At 65.2% G+C, this 26,246-nt stretch overlaps 1 protein-coding gene and 1 long non-coding RNA gene across 4 annotated transcripts in view; one reads left to right on the forward strand and one right to left on the reverse strand.

The window, feature by feature from the left end:
- The window catches only part of LOC121021331 (uncharacterized), a 19,819-nt gene extending 6,585 nt beyond the window's left edge, over positions 1-13,234 (reverse strand). Inside the window, exons 1-2 of the long non-coding RNA XR_005786505.1 lie at positions 13,225-13,234; positions 11,360-11,362 (exon numbers count right to left, since the gene is read on the reverse strand). This is a non-coding gene — a long non-coding RNA (uncharacterized LOC121021331). The remainder of the gene's footprint in view (positions 1-11,359; positions 11,363-13,224) is intronic.
- Positions 1-23,554, forward strand: part of KDM4B (lysine demethylase 4B) — a 100,006-nt gene extending 76,452 nt beyond the window's left edge. For 2 of the 3 annotated variants that reach the window (XM_040461609.1, XM_040461610.1), the window contains 12 exons: positions 7,444-7,895; positions 8,160-8,280; positions 10,288-10,466; positions 12,414-12,636; positions 13,905-13,981; positions 14,188-14,243; positions 14,429-14,537; positions 18,462-18,647; positions 18,737-18,901; positions 19,739-19,858; positions 20,374-20,466; positions 21,485-23,554. In XM_040461609.1, coding sequence (XP_040317543.1) covers positions 7,444-7,895; positions 8,160-8,280; positions 10,288-10,466; positions 12,414-12,636; positions 13,905-13,981; positions 14,188-14,243; positions 14,429-14,537; positions 18,462-18,647; positions 18,737-18,901; positions 19,739-19,858; positions 20,374-20,466; positions 21,485-21,661 — 1,958 coding nt within the window. In that variant the 3' untranslated portion in view covers positions 21,662-23,554. Of the gene's footprint in view, positions 1-7,443; positions 7,896-8,159; positions 8,281-10,287; positions 10,467-12,413; positions 12,637-13,904; positions 13,982-14,187; positions 14,244-14,428; positions 14,538-18,461; positions 18,648-18,736; positions 18,902-19,738; positions 19,859-20,373; positions 20,467-21,484 lie in introns of those variants that run through there. The other variant, XR_005786502.1, reaches the window with a different exon arrangement.
- Positions 23,555-26,246: the final 2,692 nt, after the last annotated feature.

Below are 26,246 nucleotides of genomic sequence, written 5' to 3' on the forward strand. Positions count from 1 at the left end.
GGGGGGTCTCACAGAAACATACGCTCAGGGGGGCTCTCCAGCCTCGGTTCAATTCGCGAGGGCCCGACCTCATCACTCCAGCACCTCCGGATGCCATCCCTGGGCACCAGCCGGGGAGACACAGGCACTCGGCCCGTGACGGACGTGTTCTCTGTCCCTCAAGTCAGAGGGCAGCTTGCCGTTTGCGGCCAGACACGCGTGCGTGTGCGCAGCAGGTTCGGACCCTCGCCTGGCCGGCTGGCTTCCGACGTGAGGGTGCACCCGGGGCTGTGCTGGGGAGGGGTCCCAGAAACGTGCCCCATACACCGTCTGAGGCCCTTTCGGCGTGGAGTGGTGACATGTGAGCGCTTTAAAGGTCCCCCACCCCGCTGTGGTCAGTGCTGCTGCTTTGTGGCCGTTTTCGTTCGCCCGCTGACGGCTTTCGCTGACCACCTGTGCACCCATCGCAGGTGCTCCCCGGGTACGAAGGAAGGGCCGGGCCGGGCTGGATGGCGGACCCCCCTCGGTGGGTGGGGGGGGCGCACACCTCGGACAGGCGGTGTCCCTCCTGGTGGCTGGCCGTTCGGCCCGTCTCGTACGCTCGCCGGGATGCCGCGTGGCTCGTGTCAGAGATGACGTGACATCCAAGGGGGCTGCCCCCGGGCGCAGCCTGGGGCCTGGACGAGGGGCTGCTCGGCAGACAGGCCACGGCAGCCCCGCGCCCCCCGCGCGCACACAGGCTGGTGGTCAGGGCTCCGATTGGAGAGCACCTGTGTGACTGGAGTTTGTCCGGTGAGGCCATGCTGGAGCATCTCACACATCCTGGCACAGCTTTCGAGGTTCACGGTCAAGGCGGGGGGAGGGGGGGGTCTAGACGGCCCGGCGGGGCGGGGCGAGGACAGGCGTCCCGACTAGAGAGGAGGACGACTTCGCCGCTGTCGGTGTGGGCACGGTCGCCTGCACGGAAGCGGGTCGGCGGCTGAGCCGTAGGGCTGGCCAGGCTTTGGGTGAGCCGGAGAGAGGTGGTTCTCCAGAAGACGCTGCTTGGGATGACAGCAGCCACCTCGCGTTGGCTCCTTGGAGGAAACCTAGCGGCAAATACGAGACCTTTACCGAAAAGTCAGAGACTGCTTAAAAAACGAGAAGAACCTCCATGTGACCGCAGCGACGTGCGTCCAGAGAGCTCCCCGATGCGACGACACGGTTTCCTCCAAATGCCACACAGGCTCTCGCGGCCCCTTCAGGGTCCCCGCAGGGTTTCCGGGTGCTCCCCAAGTACAGACGGAGACAGAGGGGCCGGCAGAAGTCAGGCTGCCCGATCGGACGGGACGGGAGCGAGGACACCCCCTCGGCCGTGCAGGTGGCAGAAGGGAAGGCCACCGCTCCTGGCCCCAGGAGCAACTCTCAGACGTCGCTCGGGTATCACACTCTGCGTCCCGTTTAATTCAAGTTCGGAGAACACGCCGAGCCGGGTGGCGCGTTGTGCACGGAGAACGTGAGCCGGCCGACGCTGCCGGGACGAAGCACCCCAGAAGCCAGAAGTCCAAGTTCGAGGCGTGGCAGAGCCAGCTCCTTCTGAGGCTGTGAGGGAGAGTGTGTTCCGGGCCCCGCCCCGTGGCCGGTGGCCGCCGCCTTCTGGTCCTCCTGCCCTTCTCCCCGTCTCTGTCTCTGTGGGCACGTCTCTGTCCACACTTCCCCCTCTTGGAGGAGACTGGTGGTGTGGGATCAGGGCCCGCCCTGACGCACCTCATCTCGCACCATCTGCAGTGACGGTTCCAAGTAAGGCCGCGTCCTGACGTTCCGGGGCCAGCCAGGGCTAGGACCTCACAGCGGGAACGCGGGAGCCGGTTTGGCCCATAACGGGAAGAAAGCAAGGCTGAAACCAGCGGGGAAACAGAGCACCTGGCTGCCCCAAGGGGCTCCCTGCCGGTGGGCCCCCGGGGTACATGGGTATCACCAGCAGGGGGTCCTCTAGGCCCTGCACCCCCGTCACGCGTGCGCTGCGACCGAACAAACGCTCATGACTGAGTACCCGTCCCGTGAGAGGTGGCAGGTGGCCAGAGGCTGGGCCGTGTTGGGCAGATGAAGATTTCTCAGACGTGGGCTCTGGGGTTGGCATCTGACCCTGGAGGCCATGGGTCTGCAGGGAGAGTGAGAGAGGAGCCAGGAATACGGCCGGTTTGGGGTTCCGCCCGAGGAGTTGGGAGACTCGGTGGGGTGTCCCTGGTGGGGCTGGCAAGGGCCGGAGCAGTCAGTGGTCTGTCCCCAGATGGGCGGGCCGCGCTCTGCAGTCTGGGCCTGGGCAGGCGGTGTGGGCCGTCCTCCCAGGGTTGCGCCCTGGGGCGGAGTGGGTTCTGGGCAGAGCACGCAGGTGGGAGGAGACGGAGGCGGGGATTCGGGGCCCCCCGGGCCCGCCCTTGCCTTGCCTAGGGCTGTCCCCCGTGACTCAGGCCCCAGATGCCCCCTTGGTGTGCCTGGGTCCTCACTCACCGGCAGGGCCGTCGGGGGTTGAACGAGAGACACCCTGCCAGATGCCCGTGCGTGGGGACGAGCTGCCTGTGGGGTTTGGTGGTAAGGAACTGGGTTTTAGCTTGAAGTGGCTTTCTGCCTGAGTGGAGATGGCTTTCCCGGGTCCAGCTGGGGCTGGATGGGGGGCTCCTTGGCCGAGCAGTTCAGAGGGTCAGGAGAGACCAGGGTTCCAGTGGGGCCTCCTGGGAAGAGTCAAAGCTGCCTCCACGTCCGCTGGTCCGTTTCCTCCCTCCGAGCAGACGCGAGGGGCCGTTGGCCTAGGCTGGATGGGGGGCCCTGGGGGGTGGGGGACAGATGTACTCACTCACGCACCTGCGACTTGAGACGGTTTACCCAACTGCTTAGCAAGGGAATAAGGACTGTCTTCTTCATTTGGTTAATTTCAGACAGATCTTTGTCCTAACCTGGGGATTACGTATCCCACCCACTCCCACCGCCTGGGGTCTCACTGGCTCTTGGCCGCTCCTGCCCAGTCCCATCCCGGTGACACCTGGGGCCTGGCCTCCCTCGGTCTTGAGATGCCAAGAGATGCCCCTTCAAGACCGCTTTCCCCGTGAGTCTCCGGCTCTTCCCTGGCTTTCCTGTTCCGAGACGGCTGCTGCCTAAAGCAGGGGCTCTGGGGTCCTCTGGGGGTAACTCGTGGAATCCCCAGCCCAACCGAGGGCCACGTAGAAGGGCCGTGCAGCCTCCTTCCAGCGTCTGCTGCCTCTTCCCCAGTCCTTCCCTGGGACCCCATCAGCTTCCCGGGGTGTGTGGACCCCAGGAAGGGGGGGGTGGTGTTTGCTCACCTCCCCCCCTCCAATTCCAGATGCACCATCCGTGCTCCCTGCCAGGGCCGGGAGGAGGGAGGATCTGGTAGGGGGTGGCCGCTTTGGAGAGGAAGCCGTCCCTCTGGGGTGCTGGATGTGGCTGCCACGGCCGAGAGCCCCGTGCCTCAGTCAGAGGCGTCCTCTGAGGCGTCCCCCGAGCCCTTGGAGCAGAAAACTCTGAACGCGTTGAATAAACAAGTGCTCACAGTCAGGGGTGATGGCAAACGCACGTCATCGGAACGAGTGGAAGATCTTAAAGTGCTTTCCAGACTTCCTTTAATATCCAAGCTTAATGTCCCCAAGAGCCGTAAGTGCTGGGGATCGTGCTGTTCGCCAGCAGTGGGGCATTTTGCTTTGGGTTTGCGGAGGGAGAACAGTGAACGCTGTCACTCACACACCGTGTCCCGGGGGAGGCGGAGGGCAGGAGAGGAGGGGGCCCTGCACACGCAGGACGGGCGGGACTCAGTGTCCCCGGGAGGAAGCCTCCTCAGGGCTGGGAGGGGCCGGGAGGACAGGCGGTGCAGGAAGAGCCTTGCCCTGTGGGGCCTGGACCCGGGGCGGGGGTCCTCGAGCACGAGCGAGGTAGGAAGGCAGCCCGTGTCCGCCCCGGTTGGCTGGGCCATCAGGGGCTCCCTCCTCCTGGAGGGTCATGGTCATCTCAGGGGAGCTCCCCCCGCTTGTGGCTAGTTAGTATGGCCGCTGTGCCTTCTCACAGCGGGGGCAGCGCCCGTCCCACCGTCGAGCTGTCCCTCCTCCCGGGTACGGCGTGCCACGAGGGACCCCACCCCGAGGGCCAGGCTGGCCCTAGACCCCGGGGCCCGGCCTCTCAGGGCCTCACAGCCCAGGGGCTCGGGGAGGGGGCAGGGCTGGTCCACGGTCGTGGAAGCAGCAGGTGCCCGGGGTGGCCCGACCGTGTGCGATTGGCGCTAGGGCAGGACGGCAAAGGCAGCCGCGTCCGGCAGTGAGCGGAGGCGCGTTTCTGAGGGGCCGTGAGTTGCACTTGGACACGTGTCCTTCCCACAGGACACCCGCCCCCAGCACAGTCCAGCCAGGTGTCTGTGCCACGGGTGTGCCCTGCCTCAGGTTCCACACAGGAGGAGGGTGGAGTCTGGGGACCGGACCAGCCCTCCCAGGCCTGGGGGTGGTCCCTAAAGCTGGCAGCAGCCTGGGAGAACCGCCCTGGTGGTGCCTCACCCGCCTTCCTCGGGCAGCGGGCAGCGCTGCTGAGCTTAGGGCCCCAGATCCGCCTGGAACTCGGGCGCGCTCCGCTTGGGGAACTTCGGTGCCCCAGCCGTGAGCTCCCCAACCAGACAGGCCTTTCAGATCTGAAGGTGGGGGATTCTTGGCTGTGACTTACCGTGGCCCGTGAGGTGCTGGGACGTCCTCAGCTTGGGGTGGTGGTGGGGGGCGGTCCCTGCCATTCTCGAGGGAGGAGGGGACAGGCTCACATGCGGGGGAGATCCCTGGCCGGGACCCTCAGCCCCGCCCGTGTGACTGTCCCCTGCTCCGTGTCAGGGTTCCCTCAGGCCCAGGCAGGTGAGGGGCTTGATGGGGTCCCCAGGGGGAGGCCCTGTGGCGGTTCCCCTGGCAAGGACAGAGCCCTGAGCGCCCACGTGTCCTTCCTGGCCACTGGCTCGTCCCCTAACGGTCCCCTGGGTGTGTCCCCCCTCGGTTTCCTAGAGCCCGCAAGATGGGAAGAGGCCCGGCGTGTTCTTCTTGGACAGTAGGGCCTCTTGCTTGACAGTAAAGAGACAGTAAGTGGGTCCCACTGTCCTCCGGCTGGGGAGAGCTCGGCTAGGGTTCCGTTCGGTAGGTTTGCACCGTCAGGGTGGGGGTGTCGCGCTTCCTTAGAGAACAGAGCCGTTTATCAGAAAGCGCGTCTTCCACAAGGAGGACAGCCTTGTCGCCCTTTCTGTAGATCAGCAGAAGCAGCAGGGCCGCGTGCAGCCCCGACCTGCCTCGCCGCTCGCCCCTGGGGCCCTGGGTCACCCCCCCCCCCCACGTCTCTCCCGCCAGGTGTGTCCCTGCCCCCGGCACGTCCCCTCCTCTGCGTCTCCCCACCCCTGCCACGGCTTCCCCACATCTCTCCCTGCTCGGGCTCTCCCCCCCCCCAGCCACATGGCTTGCCCCCCAACCCCCCTCCCCGGCCCCCCCCCCACGTCTCTTCCCCACCTCGAGCCTGTTCCCTCCCACACTGTCTCTCCACCTCCTCTCCCTGCACCTCCACGTTCCCCCCCGCCCAGCCTCCACCCCAGATGCTTCTCCCACCTCCACGGGCGACCTTTCATAGCCATCTAAGCCCCGCGTCTGTAGGGGAGAAATGGTTTTGTCTGCAGAGCAGAGAACGTCTATTATGTGCTTTCCTCAGCCAGATAACTATTCATGAGGCGCAGGCAGGAGGGGGGCCTCGGGAGCAGTTGGGGCTCCTGCAGGGGGGGCGGCGGCACAGGGAGGGGGAGGAGTCCCACGGGCCCTCGGAGTGCTCAGGCCTCGGGCCATCCCTGCAGCCAGGGCAGGGCTGTGGCCTGCAGATGGGGAGCAGAGGGGAGGAGAGGGGAGGTGAGGGGAGGAGAGGGGAGGGGGCCTGGCCTGGAGCCTCCACTGCTCCACTGCTCCCAGAGGCCGTGGGGTGTTGCGGGGGCGGGGGGCGAGTCGGCAGTTTGGCTCCGTCCCAGCGGTTGGGGCTGGCTGTCTGCAGGATGGGACGCCCATGCTTGCCGGCTTCCTGGGTCGGCACAGGTCAAGGGTGACGTGAAATACCCTCACCTCTTGGGTGAGGAGCCTCACCTCTTTCAAGGTCACGTAGATGCGGCAAGAGGTGAAACGGGGCCCTGTTGCAAACCAGAGCGCAGGTGCTTCACCTTGGTGGCTGCCTTCTTGGAGAGGGAGGGAACCCCGGCCCCCGGTGTCTCCTTAATTTCCCCGGGGCCGGTTCAGGGAGACCCAGACCGTAGGCACCCCGGCCTCACGAGTACCCTCAGCAGGGCGGGCGACCAGCTCCTCCCAGGTTCCCCAGGAGGCCCTCGGGCCTAGGCAGACCAGGCAGCCTCTGCCGTCACTGGGGACCTGGGACATGCAGAGCAGGGCCTGAGCTCGTGTGCCCATTCTCCACTGGGGCAGGCGAGGCCCGGGGGTTCCCGGGCCCACTGTGCTGTGGGCTCCGCGCTCCAGTGGGCCACCAGGCTGGTTATGTCCTTGAGGGCCGGGGTCCCCGATGCCTCGTCCTGAGCACGGCGGGCCTCACGGGGGTCACGACCTACAGAGTTCCCTGTGGCTTCCGCGACTGTGACCTCAGACTCACACGTACGTTCTGGCACCGGGAGGGCAGCAGCTGGCCCGGGTCGCACGGGGCCGAAACAAGGCAGAGCTGGCCCCTGCCCGGGTCTCCGGGGGAAGAGTGTGTTTGTTCCTTGCCTCTCCCCGTTTCTGGAGGCACCGCATCCTTGGCTTGGGGCCCCTCCTCCCTCATCAAAGCCAGCGGGCCAGGGTGTCTTTGACCCTTCTCCCGCGGGTCCCTCTGCCTCCGGCCACAGCTGGGAAAGACCCTGGGCTTCTAAGGATCCCCGTTAGTACGCTGGGCCCATCCAAACCTTCTCCTGTCCTACGATCGTTAACTCCTCCGCAGCCTCCCGCCACGTCAGGCTCCACATTCGCAGGACGCGGGCATCTTTGGGGACCGTGATTCCACCAGACGTTTGCTCATCCATTCAGTTTTCTCTGATGTGCTGGCCCCCAGTTAAAACACCACTGAAGACACCCCTGGCCTGCCTCCCGCCCTGCCCTGCCACCTGCCGGACATCCCCCAGCACCGGCCCTCGGGGGTGGCCCTCCAGGCCCAGCAGGCTCTCCAGTTCTGCTCAAGCGACCACTTTTCACGGTTTGGGGTTTGAGGTTTCGCTTTAAAACAAATTCCACAGGACGTATGCTTTACGTGTAGAAATCTACAAAACCTGGGTACCGCCTTGCGCCCGTCCCGCTCCTTGATGACGTTTGGAGCAGTCCCCCCCCCCCCCCCCCCCCCTTTGCAGGAGTCCGAACCACAATGTGGCTCTTCTCTGGGGGGCTCGCAGGAGGGTGTGGGGCTGCTGGCCTCGGCACCGACCTGTCTTTTCCTCTTTCCCCGCAGAAGACGGAAGGGGCAAGCTGCGGCCAGCCAAGGCCAAGAGCGACAGGAAGAAAAAGAGCTATGGTCCCCTGCACCCCCACCACGCCCTCTTGCCCCAGCTGCCGCCGCCCCCACCTGCCCAGTTCCCCGCCGAGGAGGCACCCAGGCTGCCACCCCTGCTGGAGTCCCCAGCGCTGGCCCCGGGCCCCGCACCAGCCGAGGAGAACCCCCCCCCACCGCCTCTCAACGTCGTGCCCCCCGAGGCACCTGGCGAGGAGCCAGAGGTGAAGCCACGCCCCATCATCCCCATGCTGTATGTGGTGCCGCGGCCCAGCACGCTGTGTGACAAGGGCCGCGTGTCCTGCCAGCAGGCCTTTGAGCACTTTGCCCAGAGGGGCCCCACCTGGAAGGAACAGGCGGCCCCCATGGAGCTGACGGGTCCCGAGGAGGATAGCAGAGCCGGCGAGGTGCAGGTAGGGGGGTGTCCGCGGAGGTCCCTGGGGCTCCCACCTGCCCGGGGCTCCCACCACGGCCCTGCTCGCCTGAACCAGCCCCCTCGGTGCATCCCAGAGGAACCACAGTAACTCCCGGCCAGCCCTTCCTGGGGCCTTGATCCCACGGCTGGGGACTCCGGCCTGCTGCGGAAGCCAGGCTGTCCCCTCTGCCCTGGGAGGCCGGGCTCTGCTCGGGGTGTCAGAGCCATGCCCTCCCCAGATGCCTCTTGTTCTGCATTCCAGGCACCGTCCACATTTTCCAAATTGAAGATGGAAATCAAGAAAAGCAGACGCCACCCCCTGGGCAAGCCACCCACCCGCTCCCCGCTGACCGTGGTCAAGCAGGAGGCCTCGAGTGACGAGGGTGAGCGAGGGCGCCTGTTCCCCCGGTGGCCCTTGCCCTGGCCTCCCTCCGCTGCCTGCCCCACCACCGACCGAGGTCGGGCCCCCAGACCCCCACCCCTGCACGGAATATTGGACTGAGTAGCCCCCGCTCCTCCTGCAGTGCTCCCCACAGTCCGGCCTGACCACCCCAAGGCCTTGCCGCCACCCCCGTTCGCTGTTTCCCACCTTGGGGTGCGCGCTTTGTGCCGGGGCCAGGGCCTGAAACGCACAACGTGGCCTAGGAGGGGCAGGGCGCAGGTCCTGGGGCTCCAACCACAGCCCACACTTAACGTTTCTATAACTCAGTCTCCCCATCTGTAAACTGAGGGCTGCCGGCCCCGTGGGGCGTTCTGCCGGGAAGGCGCACGGAGCCAGTGCCTACGGAGCGTGCCCGTGGTGCTGAGCCCGTGGCGGGTGCGGGGAATGCCGAGGCTGGGTTACTGCTGATGCGGCGCGTTTTGCCTGTGGTTTTACCCGCCGCGCACCTGCTCTCGTCAGAGCCGAGCAGGTGCTGTTCCTGCCAGAGGCTCCTTCCCCCAGGCCTGGGGGGGCTGCCCCCGCCCCTGCCCCCCCGCTCCCGTGGCCCCCGTGCGGCCCCCAGGTGGGCAAGGACCGTGCCTCTCCCTCTCAGGGGCTCAGGGCTCAGGGTCTGCTCGGATGCCTGGTACAGAGTAGGCTTCTAGAACATTTGCAGAGCAGGCCAGCAAGCGAGCACCACCGCGCCGGCCGCACCCCCCCCCCCCCCCCCCCCGTGTGGGGGGTTGGGAAATGACTCTGCCGTTAGACGATCACAGGGCTGTGCCCATAGGAGCAGTGCCACGCCAACATCGGGGGGGGGGGGGGGGGGGGGGGGGGGGCAGCTGTCCCCAGAGTCGCACCGTGACCTGTCCTGTGGCCAGGCCACTGTAGGGAGATTGGAACAAACCTGGGGAGCCAAGAGCCAGGGTTGAGGCCTCCGGCAGAAATCCCGCTAAGCCAGGTTTTCATCCTCACCATCGGCCTTTCTTTATGTGGAATTTGTGCCCGGTCGTCTGGGCGGCTCCTTCCGTTTCCCCATCTGATCTGAGGGCTGGGGGGAGGAGGGGCTCTGGAAGCACCTGGGACGGCAGGGCCAGGGCCCCCAAGGGCAAGGGAAGCTCACAGGGGGGCCAGACGTGGCCTTACTGTCTGAAAGACGGTAGCGTCACCTTTCCAGAAAGTGCCTCCAAGGCCTCCCCCACCAGCCCCTCTGGCGCTTTCTTGTGAGACCGTCTGGGCCTGGGCTCTTTGGCGACAGAAGGAGGCCAGCAGCTCTCGTCACCGGCGGGGTGCCTGTGCCTGCTTGGCGTCTCCGTGTCCCCAGGCAGAGCAGTCTTGGCCCGTGAGTCAGGCCCAGCCCCCCCACCCCCCGCCCTGGGCCGTAGGAGACCCACAAGTGCATCTTGGGGGTCTGCGCCGACCTCCCCCTCACTCTCATTGAGGCTCGAGGCCCAGGCCCAGGCCTCCAGACTCCTGTCTGCCTTCTCTTCCCACCATGCCTTGCCGGCCCAGCTGCTGTGGGGTTTGGGGCCTGGGGAATGAGCACCCGCTTCTCGGGGAGGGCTCCTGTGGAGCATCGGGGGGCTCGGCCCTGGGTCCCCAGGAAGCGAGGCAGTGGGCTGGGGGGGGGGGGGGGGGGGGGCGCGGCTGGCTGCTAGGGAGAGCAGGCGTGACAGGTGACAGGCGAGGTGGGAGGGACGGCTGTTGGCAGCCTCCATCTTGGTAGTGACACGGGGTCACCAGAGCGGGGGAGTGACGCCGCTCTTCCTCGGTCCCCCCCGCGTGCCTCTCTCGGCGCGGCTGAGCCCGGGGAGTCCGCGCCAGACCCGCCAAGGCCGCGGAAGTGGGGGCCGGTCACCCCCGGGGCTCCCCGCGGCGAAGCGCCCGCAGGGTGGGGACGGGTTCCTCTGGGCCTCCAGCCATGCCCAGGTTTCTCTCCGTCCCCTCCCGCCCTCCTGTTTTCCTCTAGAAGCCTTCCCTTTCTCCGGGGAGGAGGACATGAGTGGCCCCGAGGCCTTGAGGTCTTTGCTCTCCCTGCAGTGGAAGAACAAGGCTGCCGGTTTCCAGGCCGAGAGGAAGTTCAACGCGGCGGCCGCCCTGACCGAGCCCTACTGCGCCATCTGCACTCTCTTCTACCCTTACACCCAGGTGAGGGAGCTCCGGGGGGGGGGGTCCCCCCCGCGCGTGCCCCCGCGGGGCCACTTGCGGGGGGAGCAGTTTGGAGCCGCCCGGCGGGCGGCCCAGGGGGGTGCGGGACAGCCGCCGAGTGACAGGCAGAAGCTGTTGGCATTTGGGGCCGCGTGAAGCCCTTGGAAGGGCTGCGGGGAGAAGGGGAGAGCCCGGCCTCTGAGCTTTACCAGAGAGTGACTGACCGATGGCACAAAAACGGGGCAGCCGGTGGAGGGGGCGGGGCCTGGCAGGGGGGCGTGCAGGTGGCCATCGGCAGGTGGCCGGCCTCAGCGGTCCCTCAGGGGCGGCACGGAGCTGGGCCCTGACCGGTCGGGCCTCTGAGCCGAGAGGCCGAGAGGCAGGACACCCCGTGTCACCCGGCAGGGCTGTGAGGAGCCCCAGGCGGTCTCCACTGAGCCCGACGCTCCTGTCCTACACTCACTCCTGGCTGGGTCCCGCTCTGTCCTGTGTTTCCCAGCCATCGGCCACCAGGCCCTGCCCTGTTTGCTGCTTCACCGCTGTTTCTCCCCGTGGCCCCTCCCCCACACCCTGACCTGCCTTCCAGCTCTTTCCTCCCTCGACGGCCCCCCTGCCTGAGGCCCTGGCGCACGTTCTGGAGGCCACTCTAGCCACGGGCTCCCTGGCCGGAAGCTCCACCAGCCTCTGCACGGGGCGCGCACGGCCTTCCTCTGCCGTGACACCTGTCCCCTGCCGTGCGCACAGCTGACCCCCGAGGTCTCCGGCCCCCTGCCTTGCCGGACAGATTTCTGTTCATCCCTGAGTCTGCTGAGCTGCTTCCTCTTTCCTAAGCCCTCCTGCACCTGCTGTCCCCGGGCACCCCGCACCCCAGGCTCACCCGCCCTCGCTCCCACTCTCTGTGTTCATCGGCCCCTGGACTGGGAGTCCCTGGAGGGTGGGACCCGGTCCGAGTTGACTTTGGGTCCCTGGCTCCTGGCCTGGCACCCAGCGCTTCCCTTGAGTCAGCCGGGCCACCCGAGCTCTGGGCCCCGGGCCCAGGGCAGCGCACTTGTCTTAAGGGCCCTGCGGCCCAGCGCTGCCCGGGGCGCTGTTTCTACAGATTCAGTGTTTGCAGAACTTGACGTAGACAACTTCTCCAGGCGCGTCCCTCTTAGCGCCGCTGGTTGTCGGGGCGCTGGGAACTCTGTAGTCCAGTAGCTAACGTTCATTGCGCCCACGGTTCCGGTCGGAGCCCTTGTAGATGGGGGCCGGGGCTAGCTTGTCTCACGAGGGTGAGGAAAGCCTGTGCCAGGCACAGTGCCTCCAGCGGGGCTCCTCCCTCCCAGGTCAGGAGCAGTGCAGAGTCCTGCTGCTCCTGAGACCGGCTGGGGGCTGCTGGGCCGGGGTGCCACAGGCAGGGTGTTTTCGTACCAGTCTGTTCGTGGGACGGGATCTGGGCTACAGCCTTTACGGGACATATGTCAGAAGGAGGGGGAACACCTCACAGAGGTTCACAGTCACAGGGCCGTGTGGACAGACAGAGCAGGCGTGAAGGGCTGGAGGCCGCTGGTCTTGCGGGTGGGCTAGGCTCCCAAGCGTAAGTGAGCGGAAATCTGAAGGTTCCTGGCAGCAGGAATGGCGCTCGCAAAGGTCCTGGGGCAGGATGGTGTTGGAGGCGGAGTCCGGAGGCTGGCGTGGTTGGAGTAGAGGAGTCGAGGGGCAGCTGGGGTGGGGAGTGAGGGTGGCAGGACAGGGACTCACTGTGTTTGAGGAGGACCTCTTGAGCGCTCTTGCCTCAGGGTTGAGGGCTGGGGGGGGGGGGGCGGACAGGGCAGCTTCCGGGGGACAGTGAGAAGCAGCCCGCAGGGTGTCTGGAGGACGAGGCCACGAGAGGCGCGGGCACGGGGCAGAGTCGGGGAGGCCGCCCCATGTGGGCTCCCCGCTGAAGGCAGCGACCTATTCCTGCAGTCCCTACAGACCGACAAGGAGGCTCCCCAGGCCTCTCTCGGGGAGGGTCCCTCGGTGGCTCCCCCTTCCAAAAGTGGCCAGAAGACACGGCCGTTGATCCCCGAGATGTGCTTCACGTCCGGCGGTGAGAACACGGAGCCGCTTCCCGCCAACTCCTACATCGGCGACGACGGGACCAGCCTGCTGATCGCCTGCGCCAAGTGCTGCCTGCAGGTTCACGCCAGTGAGTCCTGGGCCCGGACGGCGGCCCGTGGGAGGGCAGCTGTGGCACCTGTGGCTTGGGTCCCCCCCTCCCCACCCAGTTAGGTCTGCGGAGCCAGCGGGCCCCCTCCCTCTGGGCTGCCGTCTCGGGCCTTCCCACAGGACCTGGCGTCACGGGGCGGCCTCCCCCCTGGCCAGTTCGGACGGTTCCACTGAGGCCTGAGATCTAGAGATGGTCCAGGGGGTCGGATCTGTCCCTGCCGTCGGTGGCCGGCCCCCCTCCCGAACCCTGAGGGCCCGACTCAGCCCGAGACAAGAAAATGGGTGTGTGCCCCTTCCTCCGGTGTTAGGGGCAGCAAACGCGAGCCCGAGCTCCCGGCAAGGGAAGAAAGCTTTTCCGGAGCTGTTTCATTTCAGGGCCTGCCCTGCGGAGTCCTGCCCAGAGCTCGTTTTGTCTCCTGCTAGGAGCATAGGCCCAGGCTGAGCCCGCCCTCTGGAGGGGCCCGAGTCTAGCTTCCGGGACAAGCCTGGGAGGCAGAAGGCCCAGCATAACCCCCTGAGACCAGGCACTGGAGGGAGGTGGGGCCCCCTCTTCCTCCAGGAGGGACACTTTGCTGTCCCTCAGAGCCTCTGTGGGGACAGAGCAGAAGACTACAGTTCTGTGGCCTGGTGGCTGAGGTCCCCTGGTACTGCCGGATGGCGACCCCGGGGGTAGGGCAGAAGAGCCCTCGCTCTGGGGCGTGACCTCTTGACTCCACCACCACCCCCCCTCCCCCGCCCCTGCTGTCTGCCCGTTTCTAAACCAGGGCCAAGGTCCTAAGCGAACCATCTGGGTAACCCAGAGCCTGCCAACTTCTGCTTTCCCGAGTAGTGATTTTGCCTGAACACAGGGCCCGGCCTGCCCCGCTCTGCCGTCTGGACTCTGGCATCCACGAGGCCCACTTTGCGTTGCGTACAACTGCGTGGTCACTTTTCCGGCTTCCCAGCCTCCCCTGCCTGGCCTGCAGAGCCTGGGCCTTTTAGATGCGACTGGAGACAGCGAGGGCCGCTCTCTCTCGGCTGAGCAGCCCCAGCAGGGGGCCCCGCTCTCCTTCCCCCTACTTGTTTCAAACAAGCCATCTCTAGACCGTCCCGCTGTGCGCAGTGGCCTGGATTCAGGAGGGAGGGTGGGAAGAGCAATCGCCCTAAATGCCGCTGCCGGATTCCAGAAGGCCCCATCAGCTGCGGCCTGCGTCCTGGCGACAGATGCCGCGCGGCTCAGTGGTCCCCCCCACCCTCGCTTGTTTGCAGGTTGCTACGGCATCCGCCCCGAGCTGGTCAACGAAGGCTGGACGTGTTCCCGGTGCACGGCCCACGCCTGGACTGCGGTAACTCACCCCCGCGGCTGGGTGGTGCTCTGAAAGCCGCGAGGCCTGTGGGACCCGGCCCCGGCCCCGATCCCCAGGGTGACCTTGGGCGGCCTAGCCAGTTGGAAACGTCGGGACTGCGGGCAGGGGTGGGACCGGCCCCAGGGCGGGGAGGTGGTGGCCCTGCCCCCTCACCATCTCACCACCGGGCTCTCTGGTTCCCGCAGGAGTGCTGCCTTTGTAACCTCCGGGGCGGAGCCCTGCAGATGACCACCGACCGCAGGTGGGTGGCGAGGGGCTCCCCCTGGGGGTGGGGGGGGCCAGGAGGACCGAGCGCGCCCAGACTGCCCCTGAAGATCCTGTAAGCCCCAACCGGCCGGCGGCCACGCGGGGCGCAGGGGTGGGCGGTGGTCGTGCCAGCAGGGGCGGATCGCCTCTGCGCCCTGACCCCAGCCTCCCCGCAACCAGGTGGATCCACGTGATCTGTGCCATCGCGGTCCCCGAAGTGCGCTTCCTGAACGTGATGGAGCGCCACCCTGTGGACATCAGCGCCATCCCCGAGCAGCGGTGGAAGCTGGTACGTCCCCTGGGGTCATGGCCCTGTGGGCGCAGACGCCCCATTGCAGCTTGGCCAAACCTGTTTGCTCTTAAAGGCGCAGCAGGCCCCTGGCTTGCGGTCTGTGTGCAGAGACGCGGTCTCTGCACAATCTAGCAGCCCTGTGCTTGCCGTCCTGCGCAAGGGGGCGCCGCACAGCCTGCCCCCGTCTCCTCCGATTCCTTCCCTCGGGCTCTGCGCTCCTGACAGACTGTCCAGTGCACGGTCTGGCGGTGCGGACGGCTCCCTTGTCCTGGAAGGACTGAGCTTCACGCACCGAACGTACACGCCCCCCCTCCCCTACCCCGGCCACCACCGTTCTGCTGTCTGCCTGTCAGAGTTTGCGAGCGGGGTCACGCAGGACGTGTCCTGTGTCCGCTTTCTGTCACTGAGCACAGTGTTCTCCAGGTCTGTCTGTGTGGCTGCACGTGGCAGGATTTGCCTCTCTCTGTGGCTACGTCACGTCCCCGCAGTCCATCCTCCATTAATGGGCACCTGGGCTGTTTCTGGGTCACGGCCATGGCCCTGAACATGGGGGTGCAGATACCCCTCTGAAATCATGTGTTCATTGCCTTTGGGTAAATACCCCTGTAGTGGAATTTACGGGATCGTATGGTGGCTCTATTTTTTTTTTTTTTTTTTTTTTTTTATTTTTTTAAGTAATAACCACACCCAGCGTGGGGATCAAAAACAACAACCCCACACAGGGAGTCAGATGCTCTACTGACTGAGCCGGCCAGGCACCCCTGGCGGTTCTATTTTTAATGGAAAAAAATTTTTTCTTAGTTATATTTTTTTCATGTTTACTTATTTTTGAGAGCGTGTGTGGGAGGGGCAGAGAAGGACGGAGGCAGACTCTGAAGCGGGTTCCACGCTCCGAGCTGTCCGCACAGAGCCCGAGGCGGGGCTCGAACTCACGAACCGTGAGATCCTGACCTGAGCCGAAGTCGGACGCTTAAGACACTGAGCCACCCAGCATCCCCTACTTTTAATTTTTTGAGGAGCCTCCATACTGTTTTCCACGGCAGCTGCCCCAGTTTGCGTTCCCACCAGCAGCGCACGAGGGCTCCCTTTCCTCCGCCTGCGCGCCTACACTTACCCGTTCGGTAGGAGCCGTTGTAACAGGCGTGAGCTGGGATCTCGTGGTTTTGATTTGCGTCTCCCTGACGACGAGTGATGTGGCGCGCCTTTGCACGTACCTGTTGGCCATCCGGACGTCCGCTTTGGAAAAATACCTATTCGGGTCCTTTGCTCATTTTTGAATCGGATTGCTTTTCTGCTACCGAGTTGCAGGAATCCCGTAACTAGGCCCCTCTTGACGCGCATCGCGCTTTCCCTGCAAGGAGCGCGCCATCGCCATCCTCCGCTGTCCTCCAGGGGACCGTGGCCTCGAGGGGCTCACACCTCCTCTGCGCACCGATGAGGACGGTCGCCCCTGGGGGAGCCTGTGGGGCAGCGGACGGAGCGGGACGATGAGCAGGCCACCGGCCAGCCCTGTGACTAGACAGGTCGCTGACCTCTCTGTACCTCAGCTTTCCCCTCCGTCGGCTGGGCCGCTCGTGGCCTTCTGTGTGGTGAGCGTTCACGGGGCCTGCCTGTGCGTAAGCTCCCGCCGTCAGGCTCGTCGTGGCCGTGAGTTCGCGGGCGGCTTCGCCGGGGACCCGTGTTGCCCACCCCCGGGCTGCAGGGGGGCAAAAGGCAGAGGAAGTGGGCTCTGGGCCTGTCGGGGGGTCCTGTGGGGCCACCCGGCCGGGTTGACGGGGCAGCAGGAGGCCGCCTGTGTGGGAGGGCGGGGGCCTTGGTCACGGAGCCAGCACTGACCCCACCCGAGTCCCGACAGGTGATTAGGAAAGGGCCGGGTGGCCGCAGGGGGCTCCTCCGGGACGGCGGGTGTAAAAGGTTTCATCATTCAGGGACGTGATGGTGCCGTGCTTGGCGCCCGTGATAGATCCTCCCTCCCAGACGCTTTATGGATCATCTGACATTTCCAGCTTGCAGCCTCTTCATTACCAGTACTTGTAACGATGAATTAAAAATCCTCCTACATGAGGCTCACTTGTACTGCCTAATGGAGCCTCGTGAGGAAGCCGGAAGTTAACTCCTGCCTGTCCAGCCACCCGCCCGCCTTCCCAGGGCCACGTGCTGGCCGCGGGCTCGGGGATGGTCACTCCTGGTCATCTGTCCATCTGGCTGTCCCTATGACTACCTGGGGCTGGGGCTGCCCTGGCTCGTGGGGGCGGGCCCCATGCCTACGGGGGCCTGAGCCCAGACCACCTCCCGGGCTAGCCAGGTTTGTGCCCATGCTCACCCCCGTCACCAGGCTGGGATGGGACCTGGAGGGACTTCGCGGTCCGGTGGAGACTCCAAGCGAGTCAGCTTGTGATCAGCTATGGGGGTGGTACAGGCGTGGCTGGTGGGGGGCAGGCGGTTTGAGCGGGCTCTGCCCTCTCGTCACCCCTGCTTTGAGGGGAAGCGCTGACGTCTGGCGGTGCTGGAGGGAGGGTGGGCCTTTGCCAGAGCAGGTTGACGGGTGGGCGTGAGGGGCAGGCTGAGCACAGAGGACTTGGTACGGGGCGATGGGGGGCGTCTGCAGGCAAGAGCAGCCTCCACGGCCAGCGTCACGCCCATCGGTGACCCCCGGCTGCCCCAGACCACCGCTCTGCACGATGTCCGCCCTCCCTGCACCCCCTCCGTACAGCCTCCACCCAGGGACACCCAGACGCCCAGCACCGGAGGCTCCGACAAATAGTGCGGTGGGGGCCTGGCCTTCATTCTCTGCGACGCGGGACCCACGGGCTGAAATGGGTTGTGCTGTGCCAGCCCAGCTGTTGGGTCCTCCTGGGCCTCCGCCGGCGGGTGGGGGCCTGGCTCCCTGCGCCTTCCACCCCTGCGGAGGAGGCCCAGTCCTGGAGGGTTAACGCGCCCCCGCCTGTGGTTGTGCACCCGGCCCCCGAGGGCTGGCGGGATTAGGTATTGACAGTTTAATAATGAGATCTCATTGCCATCGATCGGCGGTGGGCGCGCTCCTGCTGTGCCCTGTGCTGCGCGGCTTATCTGGCCTTTGAACACGGTTTACAGAGCGATAAAGGCCCACTTAGTAAGTGTAGGAAATGCTCACAGTGGCCGCCCTCGGGGCGGGGAGGGGGCAGGGCCAGCCTGCGGGGCAGACCCTCCTGGGGAAGAGCCTCCGCGTGGAGGAGGGGGCGGCTCCACAGTGCCTTATATTCAAAATTAAGGTAAAATTCCCCATTTTAAAGTACAGTTGAGTGACTTTTAGTACGTTCACGGATTGAGGCAATCATCACCATGATGTGGTTCCAGAACATTCCACCTCCCCAGAAAGAAACCCGTCCCCATCAGCTGTCAACCCACCCAGCCCCCGGCCCCCACGAGCCCCCTTCCCGTCCGTGGATGAGCCTGTTGTGGACGTTCCACTCGCGTGGCCTCGTATCCCGCGTGGCCTCGTATCCCGCGTGGCCTCGTATCCCGCGTGGCCTCTCGTGTCTGCTTCCCTCCCTGCGCGTCATGTGTTCAGGGTCCCCGTCCAGGGGGCAGCGGGGGTGGGCGCCTCGCTCCTGCTCCGGCCGAGGGACGTGCCCGTGCGTGGCTGTTCAGTGCCTGTCCCAGGCAGCTGTGCAGAGACAGTGGGTGGAGGAGAATCCACAAGTGCTTCTGGAGGAAGCCACTGGCTGGGTCTGGGGGGCTCTCCGCCACGGTCAAGACCCCTGGCCATGCAGAGTTCTGCGGGCTTTTCCCACAGTGCTTCTCCCGACAAACGCCAGCCCCCGGGGGCTGCTGAGTTCCTGCCCTGGGGCTGGGGGGGGGGGGGGGTCGCTCCCGGGAGACAGCCCCGGGGGTCCCAGAAAGGGCCTCCTAGCCCCATGTCCTCGGCCTGTGTCCCCCCAGAAATGCGTGTACTGCCGGAAGCGGATGAAGAAGGTGTCAGGAGCCTGCATCCAGTGCTCCTGTGAGCACTGTTCCACCTCCTTCCACGTGACCTGCGCCCACGCCGCCGGGGTCCTCATGGAGCCTGACGACTGGCCCTACGTTGTGTCCATCACCTGCTTCAAGCACAAGTCAGGGGGCCACACCGTGAGTGCCCTGCCCGCCCCCTCCCGCCGCCCCCCCCCCCCCGGCCGGCTGCCTGCGCGCTGACACGGCCCTGTCCCCGCCGCCCCCAGGTCCAGTTCCTGAGGGCCGTGTCCTTGGGCCAGATGGTCATCACCAAGAACCGCAACGGGCTCTATTACCGCTGCCGGGTCATCGGCACCAGCACGCAGACCTTCTATGAAGTCAACTTTGACGATGGGTCCTACAGCGACAACCTGTACCCGGAGAGCATTACCGTGAGCGGGGCTGTCCTCGGGAAGCCCCGGGAGGGGGGAGGGCGTGGGGGGGGGCGGGGCTGTCCTCGGGAAGCCGGCTCGGCCCCTGCGATGCTCCCCTGGCCCCACCACCGCAGGAGGGCTCCCCGGGTGTCGTGACCAGCGCGACAATCACCGAGGTCAGGGTCCTGAGGGTAGGGGAATGTAAGAAAAAAGAAGAGAAAGTTTGGGAACAGGAGGGTCCCCTGGGCTGATGGCCCAAGTGACGGCTTTATTGTTGCTGTACACAATCTTTTATAATACAAGACTCTTATGGATCAGGTCATTCTAAGAATAAACAGGTTTCACGTGATCACTGCCAGCCACAACATTTAGTTCTGTGTACCTTGTGAACTTTCTGAACGGGTCACAAGACCTTGTTGATAGATTGCTAGCAAAACACAGTTCCCATGTCTGTGTCTATCTGACTCGGGGTAGAAAAAGGGACGTAGCATTACTGCCAACACCTGCAGACCACAGGCTTCAGGAATGAACTCTCTCAGCCTTGACAAGGCTTTCGTGTGCCCTTGAAAGTGGGGGAATGGGAGGGGGAACCGCCGGGTTGGCTGAGTCAACGGGGAACGTTGCTCGACCCGGTCTCGGCCTGGCCCCGGGGCCCGGCCCCCCACACCCGGCTTGTGCAGACGCTGAGCGGGAAGCAGTCAGTTCTAGAGTCGCCTGTGCTCACGCACTCGCTGGGAGAGTTCGGGCCCGGAACGCCACGCCCCTCCTGTGCACACGCTCGAGGGCCAGGGCAGATGACAGTGGGAGGCGTGGGAGGCGCTGAAGCCCCACTTGCCGCCCCTTCCTCCCTTGCAGAGTAGGGACTGTGTCCGGCTGGGACCCCCACCCGAGGGCGAGTTTGTTGAGCTTCGGTGGGCGGATGGCAACATGTACAAGGCCAGGTTCATTTCCTCCGTGACGAGCCACGTCTATCAGGTGAGCCGGCCCCTGCTTCGCCGGGGCAGGGACGGAGCCACAGACGGGCCGTGGCCAGCTCCCGCTCCCGCTGGGGACGTAAACGCTCAGGGCTTCTGAGGCCTTTAAGCGGGGAGGGGTCTCCACTTGTCCGGTATTTTCCCCCCAAGTTGTCTTTCTGACTCCGCGTGTGGTACGCCTACAGACATAAAATTTACTGTTTCAAGCATTTTTTAGCATACAGTTCCACGCCCCACATTTTTTTTTTTTAATCGCGGTGGTTGTGAGTTTCTTTCCGTGATTGTGGAAGGGAAGTTATTCAGCAGCTTGAAGTCTTAGAAGAAAATCACCCATGTGCCCGCCACCAAAGTCGACGGCCGCTCGTCCTTGGCTGTTCCGCCAGCACCTGGATCTCTCCGTGGCACACCCCTCACCCCTCCCTCTCTGGGTGCTCCTACTGGATGAGTGGGGGCGGGGAGGCCGCCAGGGCAGGGCTGGCCAGCGGGGCCGCCGCTGAGAACCGGCTCCCTTTGCAGGTGGAGTTCGAGGACGGGTCCCAGCTGATGGTGAAGCGCGGGGACATCTTCACCCTGGACGAGGAGCTCCCCAAGAGGGTCCGGTCGCGGCTGGTAAGTGGCAGAACAGGGTGGGGACGCGGCCCCCGGAAGCCGTTAGTGGTCCTTGTGGAAGCAGCCTGTGCAAATGGCCTTGACCTCCCCCTCGTCCTTAGTCGTCCTTAGTCGTCCTTAGTCGCAGGGCTGGAACAGCCCAGCCAGGAGGAGGCGAATGGGGGGGGGGGGGGGGGAGGGCATTGTGCTCGGTGCACAGGCCGCAGGCCGCCTGAACACAAAACCTGAGCTCAGAGCTTCTCCAAAGCTCATCCCTTTTCAAAGGGAACAATGAGTCCCAGAGGCGAGGGATGGTGACGGGGCTTTTTCTCCTGGGCCCTTTGCATTTGTGTTTCTCCGTCTTTAATGCAAAGGCAAGGTTTTGACAAGCAGGGGCCTGTGGCCATCGGTGAATGAGCTCAAAGTAAGAGCTGGCGTGGGTTGCAAGGCCGACCTGACCCCAGGATCCCTCCGGGAAGCACAGGGGGCCCAGACGGAGCCCGGCCACCCAGCCACCCTCTGGGAGGACAGCCCAGGCTCTGGGCGCCCGCTCCCCGGGGCCCGTGACTAGGGGGGCCTGGATGGCTCGCACACGGGATTGGGGGCTCACGCAGAGGCCGGAACGCTGGGCAGCCATCCCTGGTGACCGGTGTCACTCCCAGAAGGTCACCGGTCGAGGGACCGTGCCTGGAGGCCGCGGGCATGTGCTTCAGCTGAGTGCCCGCGCGGAGTCCCCCGGGGGGCTGCCGTGACGAGGCATCTTGGGATTTTCAACCACAGACGTCGCCTGTCACGGTCCTGAGGCCAACGTGTGGGCTCAGATTTGGTGGCTGGGGAAGGTGGCCTCCGGGTCACAGACGCCTCCCTTCTGGTGGCAGGAGGGAGAGGGGGAGCTCCCGTGGGCCTCTTTGTTTAAGGGCCCCGATCCCATTCACACGGCCTCCTCCCGATACCGTCCCCGTAGGGGTCAGGCTCCCACAGACGGATTTGGGGGCGCCCCGCTGCCACGCTAACCCCCGCGCCGTCTGGTCTCCCGCAGTCGCTCAGCACGGGGGCACCTCAGGAGAACACCTTCTCGGGAGAGGAGGTGAAGGCCGCCAAGCGCCCGCGAGTGGGCACCCCACGCGCCCCCGAGGACTCAGGACGGAACCCGGACTACCTAGCGTTCATGGAGAGCCTCTTGCGGGCGCAGTGCCGGCCCGGGGCCCCCTTCTAGGACAGCCGGCCGCCCGGCGACCCCTCGGCCCAGCAAGGCAGGCGGCGGCCGGCCCTGGCGTTTGCTTGCTGTGAATTCCTGTCCTCGCCTCCCCGGCCCCCCGAGAGGCTACCTCTGCGCGGCCGCCCCCGCTCTGCGGCGACAGGAGCCAGCAGGACGCCGGCGCGCGGCCCCCCCGGACTCAGGGAGCAGGGCCACGCGGGCTCTGGGGGGGCCGGCCGGGGACTCGCGCCACCCCCACGACTCAGATTCGTAAACCATGTAAGCTCTTCTCGAAAAGGTGCTACTGCTTTGCCTGCCTCCTGAGCAGCCTTGGAGGTTGTGACTTCTGTACATACGTGACCTTTGTGAGGCTCTTTCTAGAAATACCTGTTGTTTAAAAAAACACGAGGAAAAAAAGGAAAACAAAGAAAAGGAAAAAAAATCCCCAAAGTTGTTTTCTAGATTTGTGGCTTTAAACACGAAACAAAACAAAACAGAAACGTTCTTTTTTTTCCAGAACCAAGATACGCTGAGGGAGATAAAAGCATCTCGGGTTTTTTGTTGGCTTGTTGGTTTGTCGGTCATTGTTTTAAAACCTCGCTTGTCTGCGCACCAGCGGCAGGGAGGTGCCCCGCATGCGGGGAGGCCCGGTGGCACCTGGGAGGCCAGGCAGGGTGCCGGTGACAGGGTGACAGGCGTCGGCCCGTCCCTCCTCTCTCCGGGACTTGGCGAAGGTCTGGGCGGCCGGCCCTGCCTGCTCCCTCTGGGGGCGACCACCAGCTGCAGGGGTCGCAGAGCCCCTTTCCGGTCCCCGCGCGCCTTCACGAAATAAACACGCTCTCTCCTGGTTTGTTCCCTCTCCTGCTTCTTCTCCTCGTGACTGCACTGCCGGCCGGCCGGGGGGCCTCCGCGCTGTCTGCAAAAGGCTCCGTGTCCCCAGAGCGTCCCCCTCCAGGCCGTGTGCGTGGCCGGGCGTCTGTTCACCGACAAGCGTGGGTGACATCCGTGGCTGTCTGGGGAGGGAGGATGTGAAACCAGCCAGCTCTCCTCCCCGGCCCCCCACCCCCACCCCGTGGCCCAAGTCCGGGGGTTCCCGGTGGCCCCAGGCCCTGGCCGCTGCCCCACCGGCGCAGGGGTGCCTGCCTTGGACCCCGAGGGGCCAATGGCATCCGCGTCTTGCTTGGGAGACGTGGGTCTGTGCGTCTGGGGGACGCTGATGTCAGCACGGAGGAACCGGGATTTCCGAGGTGTGCTTGTGAGGGGCTTTGGGCCCCCGCCCACCTGCCCACCTGCCCACCGCGGCGGCCCCTGCCGTCCTGCCCAGGGATTGCCGGCAGAATCTGCTCGTGTAAAAAAAAAAAAAAAAAAATTAAAAAGAGTGTTCTGCTGGTTGCCCCGCCAGAAAGAACTATATAAGGAGAACAGAAAAGATGTAAATGAGCCGAGAACCTTGCGTTTCGTTGGTGGGGGCGGGGGGCAGGTGCCCTGGAGGGGGCGGGGGCGGGGGCGGGAGGTGCCGCGGGGAGCCCGCCGGATGTGGGGGTCCCCCTCTGCATGCGGCGGCCCCGCGGGGCGCCGGCACTGTGTTCATATGTAGTTTGAAAATGCTATTTATATTGTAAAGGGAACAGGAGGAAGGGGGCTGGCCCTCGGGCGGAGGGGTGGGCCAGACCCAGGCAGGGTCTCTCTGGGTCTGGGTCTGGGTCTGGGTCTGGGGCGACGTGCAGACAGGCCGCGGCTCGGCGAAGGGGAAACGCACATTTCCCCACCAACGTATACCCGTGTCTATGTACAAAAACGAGAAACAAAGCCACCCGCCCTGATTTTGCTCCCACCCAAGATTAAGGATGCGCTGTATTTTTGCCTCTAGGTTCATAATGAATTAAAGGCTCGTGAGCACTGCGAAACAGAGCTCCCCGGCGTGGCGGTGTCTTCATTTCGGGGTGGGGGGCGGGCCCCCAGGAGGGTGGGGGGCGGCCTGGCCCCTCGCTCCCGCTCCGGGCTCCCTGATGGAGGGTGGTTCTTCCCGGCCGACGTCTGGCCGCGGCTTGCGTCCCCCCACACCCCTTCCTAGAGTCTGTCGGGCTCCACTCACAGGCAGGCTGGTGGCAGCGGTGACTGAGGCAGCAGGTCCCCCCCCCCCCCGCCCGAAGGACAACTCTGGGGGCGCCTGGGTGGCTCAGTCAGGGTCGATCTCAGCTCAGGTCATGAACTCACAGTTCATGAGACCGAGCCCCGCACTGGGCTCTGGAGCCTGCTTCGGATTCTGTCTCCCTCTCTCTGCCCTTGTCCCACTCACGCTCTCTCTCAAAAATAAATAAACTTAAAGAAAGGTTTAAAAAACAAAAAGATTCTGTCTTTGACCCCTTGTTTGTCTGGGGCCAGTGGCCACCTTCTCCCACTGCTCTCGTGACCACGACCCAGTTCCAGTGACGTCTGAGCCGAGGAGGGTGCCACACTGGGGGGTCTCCCAGGCCTGGCATGAGGCTGGGCCCCCAGGCTTTGTGAATGTGCCACGAATCCAACAGGTCCTGGGGGGGGGGGGGCACCAAGGCAGCAGGTCGGACCCCCGCCTTGGTGGAGCCAACAGGACTGGGCGAGGCAGCCGGTAAGTATGGCTCATCCGGGGAGGTAGAAAGAGCAGGGGAAAGGGTGTTACGTTCGCACGGGGAGTCTTGAAGGAGATGATAGAGTGCCAGAGGGCATGGTCCGTGCAAAGGCCCCGGGGCAGGACCTGGCCTGGCATATCGGAGGAGCGGTGAGGGGGCCTGTGTGGCTGGGGCGGAGTGAGCGAGGTGGGGTGGGGCGGGACGGGAGGACAGGGAGGGGACGGGGCAGGTCGTGCACAGCCTTGTGGGCCTCCGGAGGACCTGGGCTTTGACCCCAGGGAGGTGGGACCCTAGAGGGCTGTGGGCAGAGGAGGCGGGACCTGACTCTGGTGCTCATGGGCGGCGCCCTCTGGTGGCCGCTCTGTGGAGGCCGGGCTGCGGGGGTGGATGAGGGCAGGAGCCTGGGGTCCGGGGCTGACGGGACTCGCTGAGCATCTGGAAAGGTGGTTTGGCCACAGGCTGGGGTGAGGCAGGCCAGGGGCAGGGAGAGCAGCTTGGACTTATGGGAAGCTGGACACACCGGGCCTGGGAGCGGGGAGGGGGGCCCTTGGGAGAGACCGGCGTGCAGGTGACATGTTGACGGGACACTCGAGACGGGGACCTGGGGCTAGAACCCCCCCCCCCCAGGAGCTGGTGCAGGACTGGGGACGAACCGCCAGCGACGTGGGGGACCCCAAACGGGGTGCTCGGTTTTTCCTCCCCGGCAAAGGGCGTCCTCGCGAGGTGGTGGCGTCCTGGACAGCGAGTTCCTTTGATAAAATCACCTGCCACCGCCACCTTCACCCCACTTCTCGGATCCTCCTTTTCGGGGAGCCCCTGCCCCCAGCCAGGACTCCGTTTCCCCACCTGTTCCAGGGGCCTCTGAGCCTCCCCAGGGCCTGGCGGCCACTGTCTGTCCTCAGCCCCGAGGAGGGGGCCGCGGACCCAGGCGGTCTGGCTGCAGAGGGCCTGCCGTTTGCACCCCTCAGGTGAGCAGCCCAGCCGGTGGGGGTGCCTGGTGCCCTGGCCCCGGGTGCTGGGCCGGGCCCTGGAGAGAAGTCCGGGGAGAAGGGAAAGACAGTTGCTGGTTCTCTGGAGTTTAGGGCTCAGGAACGGGGGGGGCACCAATACAGAGGGTCGGCTGGTGGCCACAGAGACCTCTCAGAGCAGATGTCTGGGAGGTGACGTTTCAGGGATCTGAGCCCTCTTGGGGCGCCTGGGTGGCTCGGTTGGTTGAGCATCCGACTTCCGCTCAGGTCATGATCTCACGTCTGTGGGTTCAAGCCCTGCATAGGGCTCTGTGCCGACAGCCTGCTTCCAATTCTGCGTCTCCCTCTCTCTGTGCCCTCCCCCGCTCCGGGTCTGTCTCTCAAAACAGAAAAATGTTAAAAAAAAAAAAAGGATCTGAGCCCTCAAGGGACAGCCTATCAGAAAGACTGGGGACAGGTGCCCGGCGTGTGAGTATATAGTCCTGGGACCGGCCTCAGCCACCCATGGCCCTCGAGCCCAATCTGGCCTTCCGCTTGTTTTTGTCTTTTGTAAATAAAGTTTTATTGGCACACGGCCACGCCCATTCGGTTAGTTGTTACCTCCGGTGGCTTTTGCCCTCCAGGGGCCGAGCCCACCCTGCCTGCAAAGACAGACGCACTCCTATCGGGCCCCTTACGGAGAGCAACGCGCTCACCCCAGACCTCGGGTGAGCGGGAGGCCGCAGTCCCCACGCCCCCGCTGTGCCTGCATGTCCCCTGGTTCTCCCGTGGGGCCAGCCCTCGGGGCCCCAGGCCCGTCTTGTCTCTCAAAGGCTCCCAGTTAGGCCGCCTACACCGTTCGCACCCCACCCCCTCCGGAAGTGGAAAGAGAGACTTTGACCGAAGCCCCATCCGCTCCGTGCGTCAGTCAGGCGTCTGGCCCTTGACTTCCGCTCCGGCCATGATATCACGGTTTGTGGGTTCAAGCCCCGCGCCAGGCTTCTGTGCTGACGACGTGGAACCTGCTCGGGAAGTCTCCCTCCCCCT

The sequence above is a fragment of the Herpailurus yagouaroundi genome, unplaced genomic scaffold, assembly GCF_014898765.1.
Source record: "Herpailurus yagouaroundi ecotype Mexico unplaced genomic scaffold, PumYag 295, whole genome shotgun sequence".
NCBI lineage: Eukaryota > Metazoa > Chordata > Mammalia > Carnivora > Felidae > Herpailurus > Herpailurus yagouaroundi.